Raw genomic sequence first — 22,067 nt, 5'->3', positions numbered from 1 at the left:
TGACGGATGCAGTGTGAGGGGCTGGCAATTGAGGACACTGGGCGAGAGGGATATGGGTACTCCATGTTGTCTTTGTTACTTTTCTGTCAACTTAAAATTATTCACCAGGTTTAGTGTCTCATACTTAAAAACCTCACACTGAGGCAGGAGCATTACTATGAGTATGAGGCTAGCCTGGAGGTACTTAGTGAGTTTGAGGCCAGCCTGGGCTACAAAGTAAGTCCCTGTTAAAAAACAAACAATAAAACCACTTAAACAAAAATGCACGGGGCAGAATATCCTGCCAGCCTCAGGCCCCTCTGTATAGTTTGTTGATAGTAGGGCCTGCCTTATAGACACTGGAAATGGCATGCATCTGCCCTCATGTGACTCAGTTCTCAGTCAGTCCCATCTCTGAGGCTTACTCTTCAGAGAGACGATTCCTCTTCACTACCCCCTCACCACCACCACCACCACAAGGCCACTACAGACAAGAGCTCCTGGGCCCCTGCTTGCATTTGCGACTTCAGCCTAGCATGACACCAGAGCCTGAAGCAAGGGCAGAACCCCAGCCTCTAGGAGCTGAGCTGAGGCTGTGACTCAGAACGTCCTTCCTTGGCTTTCCAAACTAGCCCAGGCCAAAGCAAGAACAAAACCACTTTTGACTTGGTGTGGCCCACCAAAGGTAGGTCTATTAAAGGAGCTAAATTAAAAGTAATCCCCAAGGAATACCGAATTCTACGAGACTGGGCTATGTTAGGGGCTAGAGGGGCCTCTGAAGACTTAGCGGGCCCTGCACTAAGCATACATTCTACCTGTGGTACCTGTACCCACAGGTCAACAGAGTGATACTCCCAGGGCCAGCTTTCTTCCTACCAAGGCTAGATGCTTTTCTCTTCCCAACAGCTGGGTCCTCCCTTCCATCGTCTGTGGGATGTCTCCAGATTGGCCCACTCCCTGCAGAAGCCAGGCCAATCTTCTCCAAACATGGCCATTGTGGGGTTTGAATGAGAATAGCCCCCATAGGCTCATTCTATTTAATGTTTGGTCCTTAGCTGGCAGAACTGTTTGGGGAGGACTAGGAGGTGTGGCCTTGCTGGAGGAGGTGTGGCCTTGCTGGAGGAGGTGTGGCCTTGCTGGAGGAGGTGTGGCCTTGCTGGAGGAGGTGTGTCACTGGGGTGGGATCAGAAGTCTATTCCATTCCCAGTTAGCTCTCTCTGCCTTATGGGTCAGATGTGAGCTCTCAGCTCCTGCACTGGTGCCATGCCTGTCTGCTGCCATGCTCCCTGCCATGATGGTCATGGATTCAGCCTCTGAAACTGTAATCCAACCCCCAATTAAATGCCTAAGTTATTATTTTATATTTCATTAACCATAAGTTCCCTTGGTCATGGTGCTTTTCCACAGCCATGGAGAGGTAGCCGAGACAGTCATATCCCCAGGGACCTGTGTTTCCCACTCCCTCCTTCCCTCTTCTCTGACCACTGGTTCCCCACACTATTCCTGGGCAAACTTCTGAGACTTGGCCAGGGCTCGGTCAGTACAGCTCTTGCCCAGTACACACGAAGCCCCGGATTCAATCCCCTGCACTGCATAGAGCAGGTACCACGGCACTTGCCTATAATCCCAGTGTTTGGGAGGTAGAAGAAGCAGGGTCAGAAACTCAGCAATATAATGAGTCTGAGGCCAGCCTGAGCATGGTGGCACAAGGCTTTAATCCCCGCACTAGGGAGGCAGAGACAGGTGAAGTCCTTGAGTTCAAGACCAGCCTGGTCTACACAGTGAGTTCCATATCTGCCAGAGATATATTGGGAAACTGTCTCAAAACAAAACAAATGACCAAAACAAAGGAAAGTAAACCTATGTTACTGAATAGGTGACCACATGTACCATGGGTAGGGACATTTCCAAGCTGACTTCTATTATAACTGAAGCTATACATGTGCTCCAAGTGCCAGGCTGAACATCTCGCTACGCCCTTATCAAATGCTCTCACTAAACCGTGTAGCTAGGACTTTCCCTGCTCTCATGTTGAACAGAGAAAATGAGGCTCAAAGAGGTGACAGCTGCTAAGGGGGAGTTTCAGGGCCATAGGTATAGATCAGGGGCAGTGTATGACTGGGTTCCATGCCAAAGGCCACAAAACAAACAAATGAACAGCAACAAAAACAGAACCAGGCAGACTTTTGTGCCCACACTCCCAACACTAAATCATAAACACAGAAACATGCTTTCAAAGTGGAAAACTGGAGGGATTATGTTGCAGAACTGTGTTGCTGAAAAATTCAAATCAGCTCTGGGTCTGGCTTCTTGCTCAACATGCATTTAGAGGTCACTTTTGCTGGGTGGTGGTGGTGCACACCTTTAATCTCAGCACTCGGGAGGCAGAGGCAGGCGGATCTCTGTGAGTTTGAGGCCAGCCTGGTCTACAGAGTGAGTTCCAGGACTACACAGAGAAACCTTGTCTTGGGGGAAAAAAAGAGCCACCTTCATCCAGAGTCCCCATCTATCTCAGGTAACTCTTACCTGCCTTTGGGGAGCTGTGGAGAGCTGGCATTGCTGCATTTTACAGACAAACACACAGAAGCTCAGAGAGGACAAGGGACTTACTCCAGGCCACACTGGAGTGCAAACCTACTAGGAGCTGAAGTCAGGTCTTTGGTTTCTGGCTAGGGCTCTGCCACAGCCCCACCTAGCCCATCCCATGAGCAAGGTAGAACCAGTCTAAGAGCCCACCCAGAAAACCTTTGGGGAACTCAAGGCATTTTCCCATCTCTTCTTTCCCTGTCTGACTGGCTCTTTCCTGGTATCCAGGTCTCTGCTTATCCTTGGCCCCTGCTGCCTCTTAAGGACAAACCCTCGTGCACCTGGCTATGCATCCCATCCAGTCCTACCTTGCCAATGACGTCATTGCGGCTGAGTTTGTCTTTATCCATGACAGTGATAATGATGGTGGTCTCCCTCAGCTTCTCCGTGGGGATGTCGAAGGCGAAAGACTCATTGAAGATGGGGTTCAGATTCCTCTTCTTTGTTACCGTCTTCTTTTTCTCTACCCGCTTGTCTTTATACATCAGCCACACCTTCACGTAGGGGTCTGGGGGGCGGTAGAGGAAAGGTCAGAGGGGCAGAGTGTGTGTGTCAGGAGGACTCAAGGATCTCCATGCCTTTCTAGGTGCAGAAACTTAAGCGGGAGCTGGCTACATGCTTTCTAAGAGGGAGACAAGGCCAGGCCAGTGCAAGAACGAGAGAGATTAGGGATAATCAGCAGGTAAAACGACCCTGGACACTGCCCTAACACTCCACTGAGTCTGCCCAAGGTCGCATCCAAGTGGCACTGGAGATAGAATGGGGTCTCCCCACCACAATGTTGCCTTTCTTCCTGATTCAGGGAGGCCTGGTTGCCAAGATGACAACTGATCCCGAGTGTGTCCAAAGAGTTCTCACAGGTCTAGTCAGAGGAGCTGGGACTGGTCGAGGCCAGGGTTGGGGCCCCAAAACACTTATATCCTCCATATCCAAAGTGACTCTCATGTTCCAGGAAGCCCTCCGCATCCCCTGCCCACCCTGTCGTGATGAGGCTCAGCACCTGATGTGCCCCCGATGTCCATGGCTTTGAGGTTGCGAGCTTTGATGATGTTCACGATGATGGAGTTGGCAGAGGGGTTGTAGCAGAGAGACAAGAGCAGCTCCCCTCGGCTCCCCTGTAGGGCAACAGAAGGGGTGAGGCTGGTTCACAGGGAGGGGGATGCTCCCTTTGATCTCCCTGCAGGGATGATAGGTGTAGGAACTAGAAGGGAAGGTGTGGTCGGAGAACTGCAGGTCCCTCTGCCCTGCCCCAGGTAGTGCCAGTCCCTCTGCCTGTCACTGCTATGCCATATTTCTCCTCTAGCAGGTCTGTGCTTATGGAGGGCTCCCAGTTCCATGAGCAGAGCCCTAGGCTCACTGCACAGCTCAGATAATTTGCCCCAGCTCCTGGAGCAAGTTCTCCAGGGGCCGCCATCAGTTCTCCACTCTGAGTCCTACTGGCATCCTCTGCCACCCCTGACCACACCGCTCCAGTTAGAGGAATGAAGGGCGCCTTACACTCCCATCGCTGCATGGCTTCAGATCCTTCCAGAAGGTCTGCATCTGGGTCAGGTCCACCTTGTTGAGAGGGATGGACACCTCCCCAATGGGGTCATTGCGGCTGAAACGGTCATAGTCCAGGACCTGGAGGTAGAGGACCCTCTGCACCACTTTCTCATAGGGAAAACCTGGGTAGGGGCAGACAAGCAAGGTGAGGAGGGTTATTACAGAAACCAGAAAAGAAATTAGGATGAAGGGAAGGGAGGAGTGGGGAGAGGGAGGAAGGAAGGAAGGGAGCAATGGGAGGGAGAAGGAAGGCAGGCCTTGTGTCCTCTGTCAGAGCCTAGGCCAAGGGGCCGTAGCTTACTGCAGTAGCACTTTCTCAAGTGCCAGAAAGAACTTTGTCTCGTGTGGCCCAACAGATGGGGGAACAGGCTGAGATGGTTTACATGACAGTCCCACGGCCATTAATGTGCTCACTGCTTGTATGTCCATTGCTGGTCTGGGCAGTGGCTCCCTTGCTCTCTGGATCAAGTCTGGGCAAGTGGCTCTGCCTGACCTAGAAAGACTGGGGACAGGGAAACTAGAAAGGTACCCATGAGAACAGACCAGCTTCAGGGACTCTGCTTTCTTCTTCACTTCCTCCCTAGGCATAAGCCTACCTATCTGTTCCTCCCCCTAAACAGATCCCATATTGGGTACTCAAACTACCAGTAATTCTTCCCAGCAGCCACAAGAACGTCCAAACTGCCCTTCCTGCTCCCAAGCTTCTTCCCATGGTTCATTCTCAACACTGTGGCCAGATTGATTTTTTTTAAAAATAGACAATATCCCACAGCCTGCTCCTTTTAGCATTCCAGTGTACCCAGAAGGTGCCCAGTCCTTTCAAAGTGTGGCCCCAGTGACTTCCCACTGTGAGCTGGTACCCACTCTTTTCTCTGTGCCCAGGCTCCATCCCTACAGACTTTCCCATGATCCCTTGAAATCCTGGCTCTGCCTGCATCAGGACCTAACCCACAAGCCCCCACCATACCTACTCCAGCCAATTCCCAACTTTTACATCTAGTTCTCTTTCCTGGTATCACAGATGGGTGGACAGTTCTGTCACTACACACCCTGTGTCCTCAGCCATGAGAGATAAAGAGTGGTTTTGGGATCAAGCAGCACATTCAGCTCAATGCCTCTTGGAGCCAGAGGGAATGGCTCCAAGATCTTGCTCGTCTCCCATGGTGGGAAGGAGTCAAAGGCCAGCAACAAACCATATCTTCAACAAGCCATATCAGCACCTTCTGGATATCAGGGTCTGCTCTAGGTGCTTTGAAAAGTTACTAATTTGTTTAATTATAATTATTACCTCTTTTATAGCAGAAGACACCAAAGGTTGGGTAGGATCTTGCTTAATGCCACACAGCTAGTAAATGAGAAAGCTGAGATTTGAGCTCAGACAGCCTAGAGCAAGGGGCCGATGGAGAGGAAGATGAGGATGAAGGAGAAAGTCCCCGAATGTTCTGGTACTTCCACTAGATGCATAAAGGCCCTTCACATGGTTGCTCCAGAGCAATAAACCTCTGAATGCCACAAGCTGGGACTCTAGCCTGAACCAGTCTCCTTCCTCAGTCTATGGCTTGTATATTGACATTTTTCACCTCCTAGGACTAATCTCAGCTAGAAACAAAATGCATTGGGTTAATCGGGCCTGTGTGTGCATGGAATTAGTGTGTGCATGCATCTTATATGTATGTGTGTACACCTGTCTGTGTGTGCTTGTACACATGTACCAGGCATGGGTTGGTTCATGTTTCTTGCCTCATGTGTGGGATGGGATTAGTGGGGGGGGGCGGGCAAGAGGCATGCTGGGAGCCTCACCTTCAAAGAGGAAGGTCTCGTTCCAGTGTGGGTTCAGGTTCTTCCGCTTCACCTTGGTCTCCAGTTTGTGCTTCTTGTCAGGTAGCAGGTAGATCTTGACAAAGGGGTCACTGGTGCCACTGAAATCCTTGGCTGGCAGCTCCTGGGCCTTCATGACTTTCACGGTGAGTGTAGACTCCTGGAAGTTGTAGCCAACGCTAAACTGGATGCGACCCAGGTTTTCTCGGCTGCAGCCCTCATGGGCCTCATCCTCCTCGGAGCCTGGGGAGAGCTGCAGGGGGAAAAGATGGCATGTTGGTGGGGAGTCTGTCTCCACCAGGCTCCTGGGCAGCAGGACAGGATCCATGACAGCAGGACAAGCCAACTTCTTCTGGTCACAATTTGGCTGGATACAATAGTGGTCCATCACAGTCATGGCCCATGAAGGACGTTCTGACTCTGAGAGCCTGGACTTAACTATAAAGAGGGTGGATAACAGGGCCAGAATGAGTCTGACTCCTGGACCCCATAGCTGTGAGCAGGAGATCCAAATTCCCACCTCCCCTTGAAGCCATAAGTCTGCTCAGTTCCAAGAGCCACCCTGAGCTGTCCTGGCCTCCCTCCCCTCCTATTTCAGCACTCTGGACTCATGGGAGGCATCCCAGCTCTTACACAGGAGGCTCTCTGGGGGCCATGGATGATGCAGTTTACAAGATAGTGTTCAGGAGGATGATGGGATGCCGAGACACTTGCCAGGCTGTCCCCAGGGAGTCTGACTGAACGAGGCTGGGGGTCCCTGGGCACCGAGGTTGTACCTCCAGGCTATGCCTGTTCCCAGTCCCCACTTCTCAGCATAGAGGATGGGCAGTAGCAGATACTCACAAGGAGGGACTGGGAGCCGTATTTTCATCTTAACTGGGAAAGGGGTGAGGAAAGCAGTTGGGATTTCTTAGTCGGATTACTGCTCACAGGAATAATGGGAGGCCTTGAGGTTCTACCTGCCTAGTCAGGGCTTGCTCCCTGGTCCACATCTTCTTTCACCAAGATGGGAGTCAAGAAAGGGCCCCAGGGAATTGCAGATGTGACAAAACAGTAGGCATTTGCCTTCTCCCCACACTCCCTCAGAAAATCCCTGGGCCCCTCAGGCTTCCTGGAGTGACAGCCCCAGCTTCTCAACACAGACTATCACAGGTGACATAAGGCAGAGAGAGGCACCTACCATGGTGAAGACACATCACCTTCTTACTGCCGGACCAGGTGGCTGTCACCGGCCTCTTGATGAGGAGGCTCTGGCTCAAAGAGGTCAAGTCACATGTCCAAGTTCACACAGCAGTAAGGACCCTCCCTCTCTGATGTCATGCCCTGCTCTTTCTACCAAGCATGCCCAGGCCCCAAGTCATAGGAAGGTCCTCCCTGCAGCCTCCGAGAGCAAAGGCCTTCCTGCACCAAGGAGAAGTGTCCAAGTCCCACTGATAATAGCAAATACTGCACAGAGGCCAGTCACCTGCCGCAGGCCAACCCTACTGCTGTATGTCACCCACTTGGCATCTTTTGTGCCATCCTATATCTTAAGGCAGGCACTAGTATGTTCAAAGTTTGACTTGGAGCACAGAGATACTAGGCCACTCACCTCAAAGCCCCCTGATTGACTGGCCCGTTAGAACTTGAAACCAGGTTCTTGGCCAGCAATGGTGGGGGCCTGGCTCCTGCCTGAACTTGGACCATAGTTTGAATCTGACCTCTGGTTCCACCTAGTGGCTGAGGAAGAATTGCACCAAACTTTTTTTTTTTAATTATATTTTTAATTTTTTTATGTCTGTGTGAGCCTGAGGTTCACGTAAGCCAGGCTGGTCTCTATTTCTATGTTGAAAAGATGGCCTTGAGCTTCTGATCCACCTGCCTCTGGGACATGTGCCGCCCCACCATCAAACAGTGCTTCGTGCATGGTAGGCGAGCACACTACCACCTGAGCTACATGCCTGGCCCACTGCTGATGCTCCTGTTACCCACCCCCACACACAACTGATCTCGCTGCCCACAGGCTTTCTCCCAGGCCCACGCAGGATGTGGCTTTCCATGCAGAGACCTCTACCACGCTTTTCCCTCGGCCCACAGCAGCCCTCCCTTCCCCTGAACATCACTTTCTGAACCTGCAGGTTGGGGATCATGGAACTTAGACTGAGGGCTCCCAGGAGCGTGACCAGGCACACGACACAAGTAGGCAGAGTCAGCCCAGACTACTCGAACACCAACTCCCTCTCATCGTATAGAGGCATCTTAGGCCACCATTTCCCCTTCGCTCTTGGCGGGAGCCTGGACTGTCTGGGTGGACTTTACTTTTGAAAGGGGCAGAGCTTTTGTACCCACTTGTTTAGATTTCTCAAGGCCTAGTCCTGAGCCCTAGTGAACAAGTCATTTCCATGGCAACCAAGCTGCCTAATTTTCCCTTCCCCTGCCCCAAACCTCTGTCCCAGAAGTAACCCTTAAAAGTCATCAAGCTAGCCTGTGCCAAGTCCCATGTTCCCCAGTGAGGATGGTTCTGTCCATCTCTAGGTATCTGACTCCTGGTCCTCAGCTTCTGCAGCCTGGGGTCTGGAGAAGACCACGGGGTGAGTACGCATTCTGTCCTGCTTATCTTTACTGTCATTGTTAACATCAGTGACCTCGCCCTGGCAGAGGGCTGGGCAATTGCCCTCCCACCTCCAGGCATCTGTGGAGTGTATGGGAGGGACACCGGCTTGTACTTCCTTCCGCTGTTTGAGTCTGCCAGCCTCTCCCTGAGGGCAGCAAGGGGCCAGCCAGCCGGCTGGGAAAGGGCTGTCCCTTCTGGGAACCGACTACCAGGAAACAGCACCAATTAAGGGGCCTGTGAGAGCAGGCAGGGTGGTCTGTGGTAACGGGCTGCATAGAGCAGAAGACAACCAGTCTGTACAAAGTTAGAGATAGGAAGTCACAAAGAGCCAGGCCAAGGGAAACGCAGCCTCGGGCTCCACCTCAGGCCTGATGCCTGGAAACCAGAATCCTTACCCAGGTGACCTGTGTGACTCTGTGTGCATATTGCTACTTGAAAACAGGTCAGACTGGCAGGAAATTGTGGGTCTGGGTGGGCAGGGGGGAGCTTGAACCCTTCCTCACAGGAAGGGAGTCAAAGAGCCCTGGTATGTCCAGTAGAAAGACAGGGTGCTGGATTCCCACCACAACCCTCTCCAAGCCTTGGAGGAACTTCTGGTCCACCAGATCTCAACTGGTTCTTGTCTGCTAACTTGCTGTGCCTGTCCATGGGCCTCCCTCTAGGGATTAACCCGGCGGCTCTCTGGAAAGTACAGGTAGCTGTGATGTATTGTTACCACCAGGGGGTGCCGTGAGAACCGCAGCCCCAGCTTTGGAAAACAACCTAGACTGGGATCATAGGCCTGACAGCAACAAAGAGCAACTGAGGTCCCTGGTGGGCTATAAGGCAGTCTTCCGTCTCCCCCGCAAGGGAATGCCATTGGAGGGAAGGGACACCTGCCTCAGATCACTGCCGGACAGCCTATCCTCCCAGGATGTAAACGTCCTGTCTGCGTAGGTTTCTTAGTCTTTTCCTCAGTTCAGAAAAGGATCAAAGGCAGACAAATGAGGAAACGGAGGCATAGAAAGGCATTTTCATGGAAGAGATGGGAAAAGAAACCAGGCCTCATTTGGTCAGCCTACAGTGACAGCCATCCTGCTGGAACTGAGTATCTAAGTCTCTTGCCTACTTCTGCCCCCCTCCCAGCCCATCCCCAACCCTTCTCACCATGAGCATCTCGCTGGTCAGGGAGTTGACGAGGTCCGAGACAGAGGAACGGGGCTCCGTTCTGCGGTCAGACTCATCGTGAGGTGTCTGGCCAGGCACTGGGGCTGTGTTCACAGCCTTCCCTCCTGCAGGCAACCTAAAGGTTGGGGGTGGGGGGGGAGAGTTCCAATGAGCATGGCCTGCAGGTTGGTTTAGGTTGGACTCCATGGGCCTGGGTGGTCACAGGATCTTCTCTGAGAACTCAGCCCTTGTCACCTCCTGTGAGCCAGCAGGAGTGAACCCCTGTTCACAGAAAGTCTGGTTTCCCTGAAGACCTGTGCTCAGGGCTCATCTTCCTGAGCCTCTGCCTCAGGTGATTGGTTGAGCTGCCCTGTGGGGGCTGTTTAGGGGAGCCTTCATTCTTCCTGTAACCTCCCCCCCCACACAAGCCCCCCGAGCTCTGGCTTACATGGCTATTCTCTGAACTCCCCTGCTTGGCAGACGCCTGTTCCACCCAGTCTGGAAAGGGGGAGGCGCCAGGTGGCCTGTCCAGGTGTCTCTCCACGTCATTGCCCTCTGCAAACACTCCACAGCCTCTCTCGCAGAGCCCCACCTGTGTTTGCTCAGCCTCGGCAGAGCCAAGGTGTTCTTCACCCTGTAGCCAAGGTGAGGCTGGGACCACTGTCTGCATGGCTCTGTCTGGCAGTGTCTGCTGTAACAGAACTGATCTTTTGCTGTCTCATGCAGTACTAGTCACGTGCTTGGAATCTATACATTTGCCATGTGGTCAGTGTGAAGGAGTGCTGTGCGTGTGTCCGTATGTGTATAATATGCACATGTATGTGGAAGCCTTGACTGTCATTCCTCAGTTGCTGTCTCGTTTTAGATACAAGGTCTCTCATTGGTCTGTGGCTTGCAAAGTCTGGCTAGCCAGGGAGCCCCAGTAACCTGCCTGACTTCACCCCCCCCCCCAGCACAGGGCTTACAGGCCCACCATGCCCTGCTTTTCTTTCGACATAGGTTCTAGGGGCTCAGTCCTCATGCTTGTGCGGCAAGTCTCTCACTTACTGAGCTATCGCTCCCGTCCTGAGCATGAAAGTTTAAATCTGATTTAATGCAAGCTCTTTTACGGGCTGAAGGTGTAGCTGGATGGTAAAGGGCTTGCTTAGCCAACACTGATCAGGACCTTAGGTTCCGTTTCTAACATGACACAAAAGAAACACACAGCGCCCATTCAGCTTGAGTAGCCATTTACGCCCATTTTGCTTGAATAGCCGTTTTTGGTGTAGGCACGTGATAACCTCATGTGCCCCTGTCTCCACCATGCTCCCCACTCACACAGCACATTTGATAAGACTCTTACCCTGAGTCAGAGAAAGACAGGCCACCACCTAGCCGGCAACCATGTCTACACCCAGTGCCATGCTGGTCCAGGGGCTGGGATCTCTGGTTTAACAGCCAGATGATGAGCCCAGGCTCCATTCAGCTGGCACTTAGGAAAAGACAACTAAGACCCTGCCCAGGGACCAGGCTGGAATGTCTCATGAGAAGGAAGAGGTGGGGACAGGCTGTGAGGAAGTAATGGCATAGGGCTTGGGGCAGGCTAAAATTAAACAGTTTTGAGAACACAGAGCCACACAGACTGGATACAAGCCACATCCCCTGGCACAGACCAGCTTGGAGTACACGGGCGGCCACAGCAGGCAGAGACAGACATGCTCAGAATATGCCAGGCCCTGGGGGGAAGACACCAGGATCCAACAGCAGGGCGTGCATACACAGACACATGTACATACACATAAAAATTCACACAAGCCCAACAGACACCTAGAGCAACAGGGAGAAGACGGGTGACGGGCAGGACAGCCAGAGCCTCGGTAGTGACACACACACACAGCTGGAGGCACACTTAGATCCCCAAAAGGGGAGACCCAGCCATGCGAAAGTGTGCGTGTGAATTGGAACAAAAGAGACGCAGGAAAGGCAGGGACAGCGGGTCATCAGGTGCAGTATCCACCTGCCGTGAGACCCTAGCCTTGCTCTGTAACAGCACCGCATGCCCGCCCACCTGCCTGCCCTCTCCCTGGACACCCTAGAGGTGTGGACACACCAGTGCACGGAGTGGCAGGCACACACGGGGTTCCCCCCCCCACAACCACACACACACACACATGGACATGTGCTCACACAGACAGGCACGGGGAGGAAAAGGAGACTGAAATAGCTGGAGAGGTAAAGTCAGGTTAAAAATAGAGCGGGAGAGGAGAGAGCGTGAGATTGACTGCTGAAGGTATGAGAAAGTCGGAGTTATTTTGGCCACACCACAGCGTCAGCATAGCTGCAAAGCAGCCTGGGAAAAGATGGTCAGCACCCCTGAAGCTGTCGGAGGTCACAGGACAGAGAGATAGGCACAGGGAGAGGCATAGGGAGAGGCCGAGGGGCTGGTCACTGGCCCAGGGACACCCCTGTGAGGAGCAGATGGAGGAAGGAGATAGAAAGACAGAGAAGAAGAGGAAAGGCTAAGAAAGGTTAGTCAGACGTGTGAAGAGGCTGCTGGGTGGACAAGGGAACTAGGAGGAGGAGCGTGGCGGCCGACAGGAGAGGCAGAGAGGAGGCGGGGGACACACAGAGGCGGAAGAAACATGGTGGCTTCGGAGGAGGAGAGCAATGGTGGTGGCCTGGTCCACTCTGCCCCCCACTCGGGGTGGGGGTGGGGCCACGGTGGAAACCATTTGGATCCCAAGGAGCAAAGGTGAATGAAATGCTGGAAGGATGGCTGAGCACGCAGTGGGTGGCGTGGAGCATGAGTAGGACAGACACAGCAAGGGTCTCCAGCCCCACCCCACTCCTTCGCTCAAGAGTACCTTGAGGGATATGCTGAGGCCCAGGGCTTGGGGCATCCTGGAAGGGAGCCTTCTGGAGCACCAAGAATTGTTGGGTGGGTTGGAAGCAAACTGTTCTCGCAACCCCTGCAGCCTGTTGGACACCCACTTTCTTTACCTGCGCCCTGGAGTGGCTTCTCCCCACAGAGCTCTGTCTCACAGCACCCTGTTGCTTAACAGACCAAGGCGGCTGAGAATCCCTCCAACAGCAGCCATGACGCCTGGTCAAGGGGTCAGCTGGGGTGGAGAGGGCATGCTTTAGAGGATGGGACAGATGGGCTGGCCTGTGGCTGCAAGGCCCCAAGGTCAAATGGGTGGGTCCCTAAGGTGCTACAGTCTGGCCCGGACAGACGCACCTTTGCAGAGCTATGGGGGAGGGGCACAGATAGGGAGGAATCACTTGCGTCTGCAGCCCCTCGAAGCTGCCCACCACTTGGAGACACCCCAAGAGCTGTGAGAAATGAGTTTTGAATATGGGAGGGCGTGAACAGGTGGGGATGGCATGTGTCCACTCGGAAAGTGAGGCCAGGTGGTGGGGAGGGCCCAAGGCAGGCCTCCACCTCCACACCCCTTTCCTAGGCAGGCAGAGGACAAGCTGATGTCATGATCAGAAGGGATGGGTAACTAAAATATGGAGACCTGAGTGGCGAGGAGGTATAAATAGGCTGTTGGGTGAAGATGGAACCGGTTAATTAACACATGGGTGATGTGAAATCTCGTTTCCAGCCTGCATCTGCTCCCTCACACTTCACACCCCCTGCCCCCCCACCGCGAGCCCTCCCTGACAAAGGGCTTGGGTTCTTAGCAGGCTTTCAGAGGGCTCCAGTCCCCCCGCCCCCCCCATCCTCTTGTTCCTGGCCACACCCCTCTCCTCGGGGCCCTCTGGCCTGCTTGGTGCCCATCTTTGAGACCCTGTGGCTTCTGTCAGACCCAGGTGTGTAGGGGGTGGCCGGCTCTGCTGCTCCCCCAGTCTGTGCTTCACATGCAAGGGGCTCGGGGAGTGACGCCAGCTGTGCCACCAAGTGAAAGGACGGGTCTCACTCTCCCCTCCTGCTCTCTAGGGACATCTGACCCACTAGACATGCAACATGGATTCTGGGTGGGAAGGGAAGAGAGGGCTGGTCTCCAGAAGCCGCTGTGAGACAGCCAGTCAGCCGTCACGTACAGCCTGTATCCCCTTCCCTAAGTTACATACCCCTGGAAGCAGCCTGGGGCAGTCCCTTCCTGTCCCCAACAGCCTCTAATGAGCATCGGGCTTGCCAGTCTAAATCTGATCTCTGTCCAGCTCACAGGGTCTGACAAGTGCCCCAGTCCTTGGGTCCATTTTCTCATTAGAAGCTTCATGTGTCCCTCAGAGGTCACCCTGCTCAATCCTTCATTTGACAGAGGCAGACCTCAATCCTTCATTTGACAGAGGCAGTGCCTGAAGCCTAGGCAGGGTCTCTGACTTGTCTGAGGTCGCAGAGTGAGGCTCTGGCTAAACCAATGCTGGCCCACGTGCCCTACCACAGACCCTTGGTCTCATGGGAAGCAGAGCTGGGCACAAGCAGATGTGAATCCAGCCTAAGGCCACATCAAGGGAACAAGTAGGTAAGGACTCCACCTTTAGGAGTGCTAAGAAACCCTGCCACCTGCAACCCTCCCTTTACCTATGAGGCAGTGCCCAGCCACTCCTTGACACAGAGGACAGCAGGAGATGCTTTCCTGAACTGCAGGAGGTGAAGGCTAGGAGGTATAGCCTGTACCCCAGCCACCTGCCTATTGTCAGTCTTCACAGGGAGCCTGGCAGAACCAGACCTTGCTGTAAATAGCTGGTCCCACTTTCCATTCCTGGAGGCTGTGCTCAGGGGTCACCCTCCTGGTTCCTTCTGGTCACCAAGCCTCTCCCGTTGTTCCGCACCCTAGACCCTCCCCACCAGGGGCTCCTCTTCCATGGCTGAGTAGCACAACAGGCCCTACAGGCCAGAGGGAGGTTGAGGTGGAGAGGATGCGGAAGAACAGGCTTATGCCATTCCTCAGCATCCCCCCTCACTCACCAACCACCAGAGAAACAGGGATTTCTGGATTGGGGAGAGGGGCAGAGATGAAAGATGGAGGGGCGGCATAGGGAGGCAAGCAGGGAGATGGGGCCCAGGAGGCTGGGCTTGCTCCAGGCCAGGATAAGCATGCTTGGGGGAGCAGGCTTGATCCAGAATGGTCCCAGGATGGTCCCTTCATCGACCCAAGGGACACCACTGAAGTGGTCAGGGGACAGAACACCAGCAGGAGGACTTCTCCTCCCATCTGCTGAAGACACCACCACCTCGTCCAGCAGTCGGGGCCAGGTGAGGCAGGTGGCCTCTCTGTGCCTCCTTCTCTGCTGCTGCTGCCGCCGCCGCAGACCTCGCCCGTGCTCGTACCTCTTGTCCCCCTGAGCGTTCTGGTTCTGCTGGGTTCCTGGGTTTTGCAGGTCAGGGATATTGGCAAAGTCATCCTGTTCCGAAAGCCCTAATACCAGGGATAGCACCACCATCCGGCCTTCCCTGCCCAGGATGGGCAGCCCAGCAGCCGGGGTGAAAGGAGGCGGCGCCATTGGCAGGGGCAAGGGTGAGGGGAGGAGAGAGACAGAAACAAAGAGAGAGAGGAGAAAAAGCGTAAGAAACTGGCCCTGGAGAAAAGAAACCAATCTTCAGAACTGTAAATGGTTGGAGAACGGGGTGGAGGGGAGGAGAGGGGAGGGTCCAGCTGGCCTTGGGCCAAGAGCTCTCGGGCAACTGGTAACACGGGGAAGGGGCTAGGCACAGGCCTGAGGAGAGGACTTAGGTATCTGGGATAGTCCCCAAGGAACACACAGGCTGGAGAGTGGAGCAGAGGCCCTGGGACATGGTATCCCCAGCTGAAGTCACTCAGATTGTCTGTTCCCTGGGAGAAGGGGAGAGGCTCTCTCAGTATCTTGTACAGGGCATGCTCCCTGGAGGTTCGGGCCACAGGGGAAGCACTTAGAGAAAAAAAATCTGACACACAATGGGCATTGACCACTGTGCTCAGGGATGCCCTTCACAGATCTCGGGGTCATGGTCACCAAGATGTCCTTGAAGCCAGCATAGCAGCTTCTTCCAGGCTTCCAGATATACAGCCCATCATTAGGAGAATTCCAATTCTGTCCCTTCTGGGATCCTAGGCATAGCGGGACTTCTCTCTTATCCACGTCCCCAGAGAGTCAGAGAATGACCGGAGGCCTCCAGAACCTGTTCAATGGAGGCCTTTCCGAGGAGAAGCAGTTCACAGGGCGTCAGGGAAAAAAGGTGGAGAGAAAGTCCAGAAACGTGGTGATGTCTGGGCATGCTTTGGCAGGGCCGTAGGGAGCCTGTGACTGCAGTGGAGATACCGCTCTGAGGGAAGGTAGCCAAAGCAGAGTGCTGGGCAGGTATCAACAGGATGAGAGGGACTCGGAGAGGATGTGTGGGTAGCAGCTCGGTGTCTGAGGTCACACAACTCGAGTGTGGAGACCTCCCCAGGGAACCACTTTGTGGAGCTTTGCTGGTGTCACAGGCACTTCCTGGAAGGAAATGCAAATTCTGGTGGCTGTTCTCCGTGAAAGCCATTGAAGTCTGAGTTGGCAGGGGCTCTGTAGAGCTTGAGAGAACCTCCATAGAGCCCATCGGAACGAAGAGTTGAAGCATTCTCTGACGGGGCAGGCAGGAAAGCATGCCTCAAGACAGGGAGACTGACAGAATGTTCCAGAAGTGGGTGGATCTTAGGTCAGGAATCTATCACTTCAGGCACTGATGGAAAGCAAGAGCTTCTGTGATTAATCCCCAGGGAGACTGTTGAAATGGGAACTCAGGCCAGACATAGCGTCTGGGGTCCGAGGGCACAAGAGTTGTGGAAAATGAGAGCCACCCCCGGGGTCTGATTGAGGGGAGGAAGCTAAGCCTGGAGGGGCTCTTCTTCAGAGTCTTTATCTTGGGCACAGCCACACCAAGCTGACACTTGTGCTGGCCTCTAACTTTGGGGGCTCAACTCTCCCCTTCCCTCAGGCTAGGTCCTGGCTTCTTTTGTTCCTGACTATCGCTATTGTCTGAGTTGGTAAAATTCCATTTGGCTGTTCAGGAGCTAGTTGAGCTGAAGGAAGGCGAACCCAATGAAAACACGTGGTTTTTTTCCCCCAGTTAATGCATTTTTCAGATACTGCTTTTGGTCTTCTTTAAAACGGAGCTGTTCCTCTGCATAAATACCCAGATTGTCATTCTCTGCAGCTTCATAGGCCACGAGGGCAAGGACGAGGAGCGGAGCTGGACTTGGGGGAGACACACTGGTCTGGTCGGAAGGGGCCTAACGAATCAAGTGGGAAAGATGCACCCTGCATGCAAGGGAGGGCAAGTTCCTGCAGGGCCTGGATGGGCCTCACAAGGGGACAATGGGGCCTCTATGGGTGAAGAATCTCAGCAATAGAGCAGCTAAACTGCAAGGCGGGGGTCCGGCACACCTCAACCTGTCTGTCAGTTCTGTATAGTCCACAAGCTAGGAACAGTTTCTGCAATCTAAAAACATGAAGGGGGAAAAAGAAAGCCTTATGTGGTAGAGACTGAACGTGTCCTGCAAAGTTGAAAGTATCCGGCTTTTACAGAGTATGCAGCCCCTTACTGTGAGGGGTAAGTAGAAGATGTGCTGAGCTTAGAGGTGGCCGGCAGGTAAGAGTACGAGAGCTGTGGTGGGGGCAGAATTGTGGGTACGTGATGCTGGCATTTAAGTCATGCCCATCAGAATTCTGGTTGGTTAGGAAGGTGGTGGGCTGGGAGAGTTGGCATCTGGGTTTCTCCTGCTGCTGGGCAAACTTAGAGATTGCAAGAAGAACAAGAAGAGGGTGGGCATACTCCCTGCTAAGGTCTGGTGGGAACCAGCTGACCCTCAGTTCTGTTCAAGCCATAGCAGAACCAGATCTCTTGATCTCCTACTCCGTGGCCACAGTACCCATCCCAGAACAATGCACTGCCAAGACAGGAGGCCTTGCTGGACATCTTCTCTGGTGCAGCACTCAGTTGCCTTCCCTGAGGGCAGCTGGACAGGGTGCCCTGATTTCTCAGGGGCAGCCTTGGGAAGAATGGCTGGTGGGCCACGGTACAGGCCTCCTGCAAGCTGGTGTGGGCACCTGGTTCTTTTGGAGGACCTTTCCAAGGGTGGCTCTTGTCTGAGCTGGAAGCTCTGGCTGGGCTCTCAGATGGGGATAGAACGTGTTTTGGGAAACTTGCTTGCCTTCTGGAGGCCCTGTATCTTTTCTGGTGAGCTTGGCCTTGGCCTTCTCTTCTTCCTCCCAGACTTAGTGGTGCGGCTCTATACCTAAGAGGCCTTCTAGGGAAGACCCGGGTGATGGGAATGATCTCCTCATGGCTGGAACAAAGCCACACTTCTCAGTTTCGACAGTGACTACCCCGCAAGGGTGGGTGGTGGGGCAAGTGTCAGGGAAGCAGCTAAGGTCAGCTCTGGCTAGCATGGTATTTCTTTTCCAAGCTGGGTCCTTGAGAGAAATACCATACTTGGCATCTTTGGGGCGTGGCTAAGATTTGTCCTCAGGGGAGGGGTCATTATGATAGGGCTGCGATCAGGGATCAGGGATGGATGGACAGGGAGGTGATGGGTAGGGGTGGGGTGGAGTGGGGAGGATGCATGGGGCAGAAAGGTCAACAGAGTCTAGTTACAGACAGGAGGGGCATTGCAGGGAGGACTGCAGGACTCTGGAGATTCGGTGACAGGGATGGCTTGGGGAGGAGAGGAGGAAAGGGCGGAGTGATGCATGGCTGGCTCGGTGACAAGAGTAGCTGGGGACTGTTGGTGGGGTGGGAGGGGCAGGTCTCAGGGACCTCCAGAGCTCTTAATTATGTGTTCTCCCTAAACTTTAGAGGGGGGCTTCTCTTCTCAAGCCTCAGGAGCAGTTGGAGAGTTCTAGGGTCCTCAGAGTTCTGGGGGCTCTGATACAAATCCTTTCATGGTGGCGCTCCAGATATCAGCCACAAAAGTCTGGGGAGGGGGACCCCTAAACCTGCCAGCCACACTGTGGGAATATGTGTGTTCCCACACGGAGGAACAAGAGTGTCCTGCTCCAGCTGCTCCCAAGGAGATTTGGAGGGGAAAAGGCAGGGTTGGGGAGGTGGGGAGCTGGCCCGCTCAAGGGGAGGACTTACAGGAAAGATTTCATGTCCAAGCCTCGGTTTCGAATCTGCCCCACCACGTGGTCCCAGCTGCCTGGGTTGGAACGGCTGCGGCCCCCAGCTGCCCGGTACTTGGAGCCGGCCGAGGTGCCCTGCCGAGCCTGACCCCGGCCATAGGCCCGGGGGTTGGAGCCCGGTGCCGAGGCCGCATGGGCCTGCAACTGGCCCAGGCTCTGGCTGGTAGTAGGCTGGCTGGGCTGCCGGCCCCGCTGGTTCTGGCTCAGCGGCTGCTGCAGGCTCTGCTGCCGCATCAGTGTGCGGGGTCGCTGGCATTTCGGCTCTCCCGTGGAGCTGGGGATAGACTCAAGGGTAGTGGCCGTGGACAGGGTGGAGTCCTCGAAACTTGGGGCGGGTGGAGGAGAGGAGAGAAAGGAGAAGCAGGTGAAGGGATCACAGTGGAAGAGAAAGAAGCCGAGGGCCAGGGCTGGGAGGCCCCAGTGCAGGGCACGCTCGGCAGGACCTCGCCAGGCCTCCATCGGAGTTGTCACTGCTGCAATCGCTGCCACCACCTCACCCACCCTGAGGTCCCCAGGCTGGCCCCACCCGCCCACCTTTGGACATAGCTCGCTGGTTCCCCAGTACCTGTCTGGGCCAACCTCTCTGCCGGTCTGAGTGGGCCACAGGAGCTGTGGCAGCTGCGTGGTGAAGGCAGGTCCCCAGGGCCCTATGACTGCCTGTCATGTCGGAATGGGAGGGACAGGGAGCTGCCGCCACCCCTCTGCCATCTCACTAGGGGAACACTAGGAACAGCTGCCTGTGTGTTCTAGGTACTACTGTCCTTTGGAGACAGAAAGAAATCCAGGCCAGCACAGAGCTGGCCTAGTAATGGCTGAGGAGGCAGGGCAGCCATTCCTCATGCTTTGTTAGAGGAAAAGAAGGCAGACTCACATATAGAAGCCTGCCCTGTGGCCGGAGCAGAGCTACTGGTCCAGCCTCACCCTAATTCTGACCGACAGTGAGCGAGCTTGCTTTTTACATCTAAGAGGATGTCTGTGCAATGGCCCACCAGCATCTTTAAATGGGCTGGGTGAAGCAGGGCAGGAACAGAGGGAAAACAGAGCCTGGCTGTGAGGCAGTGTAGAGCCAGAGAGACCTGGGTTCAAAGCTCACCTCGGCCACTTACTAACTGGGCAACTTTGAATGAGCTTTTATACCTCTTTGGGCCTTAGTTTATCTGCTGTAGACAAGTTTACAAAAGAGCCCGTCAATGGTCTTCTTCAGAGCTGAGGTCAGGGCTGTAACACTAACTGCTACCATGCCAGGGCTTGGGGGTAAGAGCTTGTGTTTTGCCTTAAGGTTTTGTGTTTCTGCCTGTTTTTGCTTTGGCTAGAGATTTAGCAATTTTCATGACAGGACTGGAGGCAAGCTGTCACCCAAGTACCAGGGAGTCAAACTAGGCACTGTCCTGAGTAAGTCCCTTCTCCCTGGGTCTGAGGTTCCAGCCTCCTCTTCCTTTACCAATATATCTGTCTGGAACTGGGGGAGGTGAACTCTGATCTACAAGCTGAATCTGGTCCACTGCCTGCTTTTATAAACAAAGCTTTATTGGAACTCAGATGCTGGCATTTGCTCACATCCCACTTGTGGCTGCCTTTCTGCTCCGATGGCAAGGCTAAGCAATGTGAAAGACGTGGTCTTGGCTTGCAAAGCCTAAATAATTCCTAGATGTCACTCAGCCCTTTGCTGAGAGAGCTGGTCCACTCCTGCTCTAGGGCCATGGGATAGCCAAATACATCTATTGTAGTAGTCAAAGGAGGGCCCAGGGCCCTTGGGAGCCACGTTCACCACAGCAGCCAAACCTCAGCCATGCTCACCCCCTGAACTTACTCTGGGAACCAAAAGACAATAGTTAGGTGGCCCCTGTGGGCTGGGCAAATAAAGAGAGAGAGGGGAAGGGAAAGAGAGAGGAAGAGAGAGAGAGAGAGAGAGAGAGAGAGAGAGAGAGAGAGAGAGAGGACAGAATGAGAAAAGAAAGCAAAACATGGCTGTAGCTGGGGTTCTAGGCAGGCAGCAGCCTGGCCTGACTTGGGCTTGGAATCAGGGCTCTCCCCAGGGCAGGCCTAGGTCTGTCCAGCCTTGGTAAGCCCACAGCTCAATGGGGACAGGCCAGCTGGGGGAGGGGTGCACACCATCTTCTCTGTCTCCTTGCCGACCTCATTTCAGTTTCCTATCACATCCAAAATTAGTCCAATTTACAACCTTTCAGTCACAGGAAACTAAAGCTGGATCCTCCAGGCCTGAAGCCAGTGAGCTAATGCCAAGGAAGCCCAGTCAACCCTGAGCCTGGCGTGGGCAGCCTGCGGGCGGGGGGAGGGCGTAGCTCTCTAGTGGGGTGTGAGGCACCCATCTCTAGGGACATTCCTGAGACCATATACGAGGAGGAAATGGACTTGTGTCCACTCAAGGCAATGAGAAAATGAGGTCTCAGCCTGGTACCCTCCGTGTTTTCGATGTGCGGGGTGGGGGGGGGACTTCTGAAGAGAGCCAGGAAGGCCTTGAATTGAGCTGGATAGACCAACACTAAGAAGGCATCAAGGCTGTTCGCCTTCTCACAGGAGGCTCGTTCCCTGGCGGGGAATGAGACAGGGTCAACAGCTCAAAGTGGAGCCCACATTCGAATCTGTGTGGTGCTCATGGTTCAGAGGACCTGGGGATTGGAAGGGTTCTACTGTGGGACCCTGGAAGTTCTGAAAGCCAAGAGGAGAATCAGGCAGCCTTGGTGGGAAGACAGATCAGGCTTGTGCCAACTGCCCACAACTGCTTGGCAAGCCCAGGAAGCCATTAAAAAAGGGACAGGCTCTTCTGATCCCCCTTTGAAATTTGAAAGGAGCTGCTTGCTGGGGCTCAACAATCTTAACCCTCAAGAACTCCTAATAGAGGGACAGCTCACTGACCAAGGCAGGATCAGCCAGTGGGGATGGCTGCGATGGGAGGGATCTGCGGCAGCCTTGTGGCTGCTCAGAGATGAAACCCTGTGGCACATGGCGTCATGGTACAAGCAAGGCTGGGACAAGCAGATGAGATCGTTCAAAATGGAACGGCTCAAGGCTGGGTCTAGAGCCATCAGCTGGCCAAAAGAGGAAAGGCCCACTGGTTGATGAGCGGTGTAAACACAGGCAGAGATGGGCCTGCTTCCCGGGAATGGGATGGTCCCACAGTGGGACAGCCAAGGGCCTGTTGACCACAGAGGGATGACCTGATGGCTGAGATGGGGTGGCCAGTCAAAGAGGATGGGATGGCCCAAGGACCGGAGTGAAGCTGCTCTGGGGACAGAGAATGGAATGACCTGGTCACTGGCAAAGGAAGACATTCATGGGAGGCTGCCAGAGGCCTGAATGCGAGAGCATATGG

At 54.2% G+C, this 22,067-nt stretch overlaps 1 protein-coding gene across 5 annotated transcripts in view; it reads right to left on the bottom strand.

Annotated features, from left to right (window-relative positions):
- Positions 1 to 22,067, bottom strand: part of Syt7 (synaptotagmin 7) — a 58,734-nt gene that overhangs the window by 4,086 nt on the left and 32,581 nt on the right. For 3 of the 5 annotated variants that reach the window (XM_026777326.1, XM_013354648.2, XM_013354650.2), the window contains 7 exons: positions 18,690 to 19,058; positions 14,928 to 15,050; positions 9,668 to 9,803; positions 5,911 to 6,181; positions 4,063 to 4,232; positions 3,566 to 3,680; positions 2,874 to 3,073 (listed from right to left, as the gene is read on the bottom strand). In XM_026777326.1, the coding sequence (XP_026633127.1) occupies positions 2,874 to 3,073; positions 3,566 to 3,680; positions 4,063 to 4,232; positions 5,911 to 6,181; positions 9,668 to 9,803; positions 14,928 to 15,050; positions 18,690 to 19,058 (1,384 nt within the window). The remainder of the gene's footprint in view (positions 1 to 2,873; positions 3,074 to 3,565; positions 3,681 to 4,062; positions 4,233 to 5,910; positions 6,182 to 9,667; positions 9,804 to 14,927; positions 15,051 to 18,689; positions 19,059 to 22,067) is intronic. The other 2 variants (XM_026777327.1, XM_005369632.3) reach the window with 1 other exon arrangement.

Source organism: Microtus ochrogaster, unplaced genomic scaffold, assembly GCF_000317375.1.
Source record: "Microtus ochrogaster isolate Prairie Vole_2 unplaced genomic scaffold, MicOch1.0 UNK56, whole genome shotgun sequence".
NCBI classification, from domain to species: Eukaryota; Metazoa; Chordata; class Mammalia; order Rodentia; family Cricetidae; genus Microtus; species Microtus ochrogaster.
This window is presented reverse-complemented; position numbering and strand designations above follow the sequence as displayed.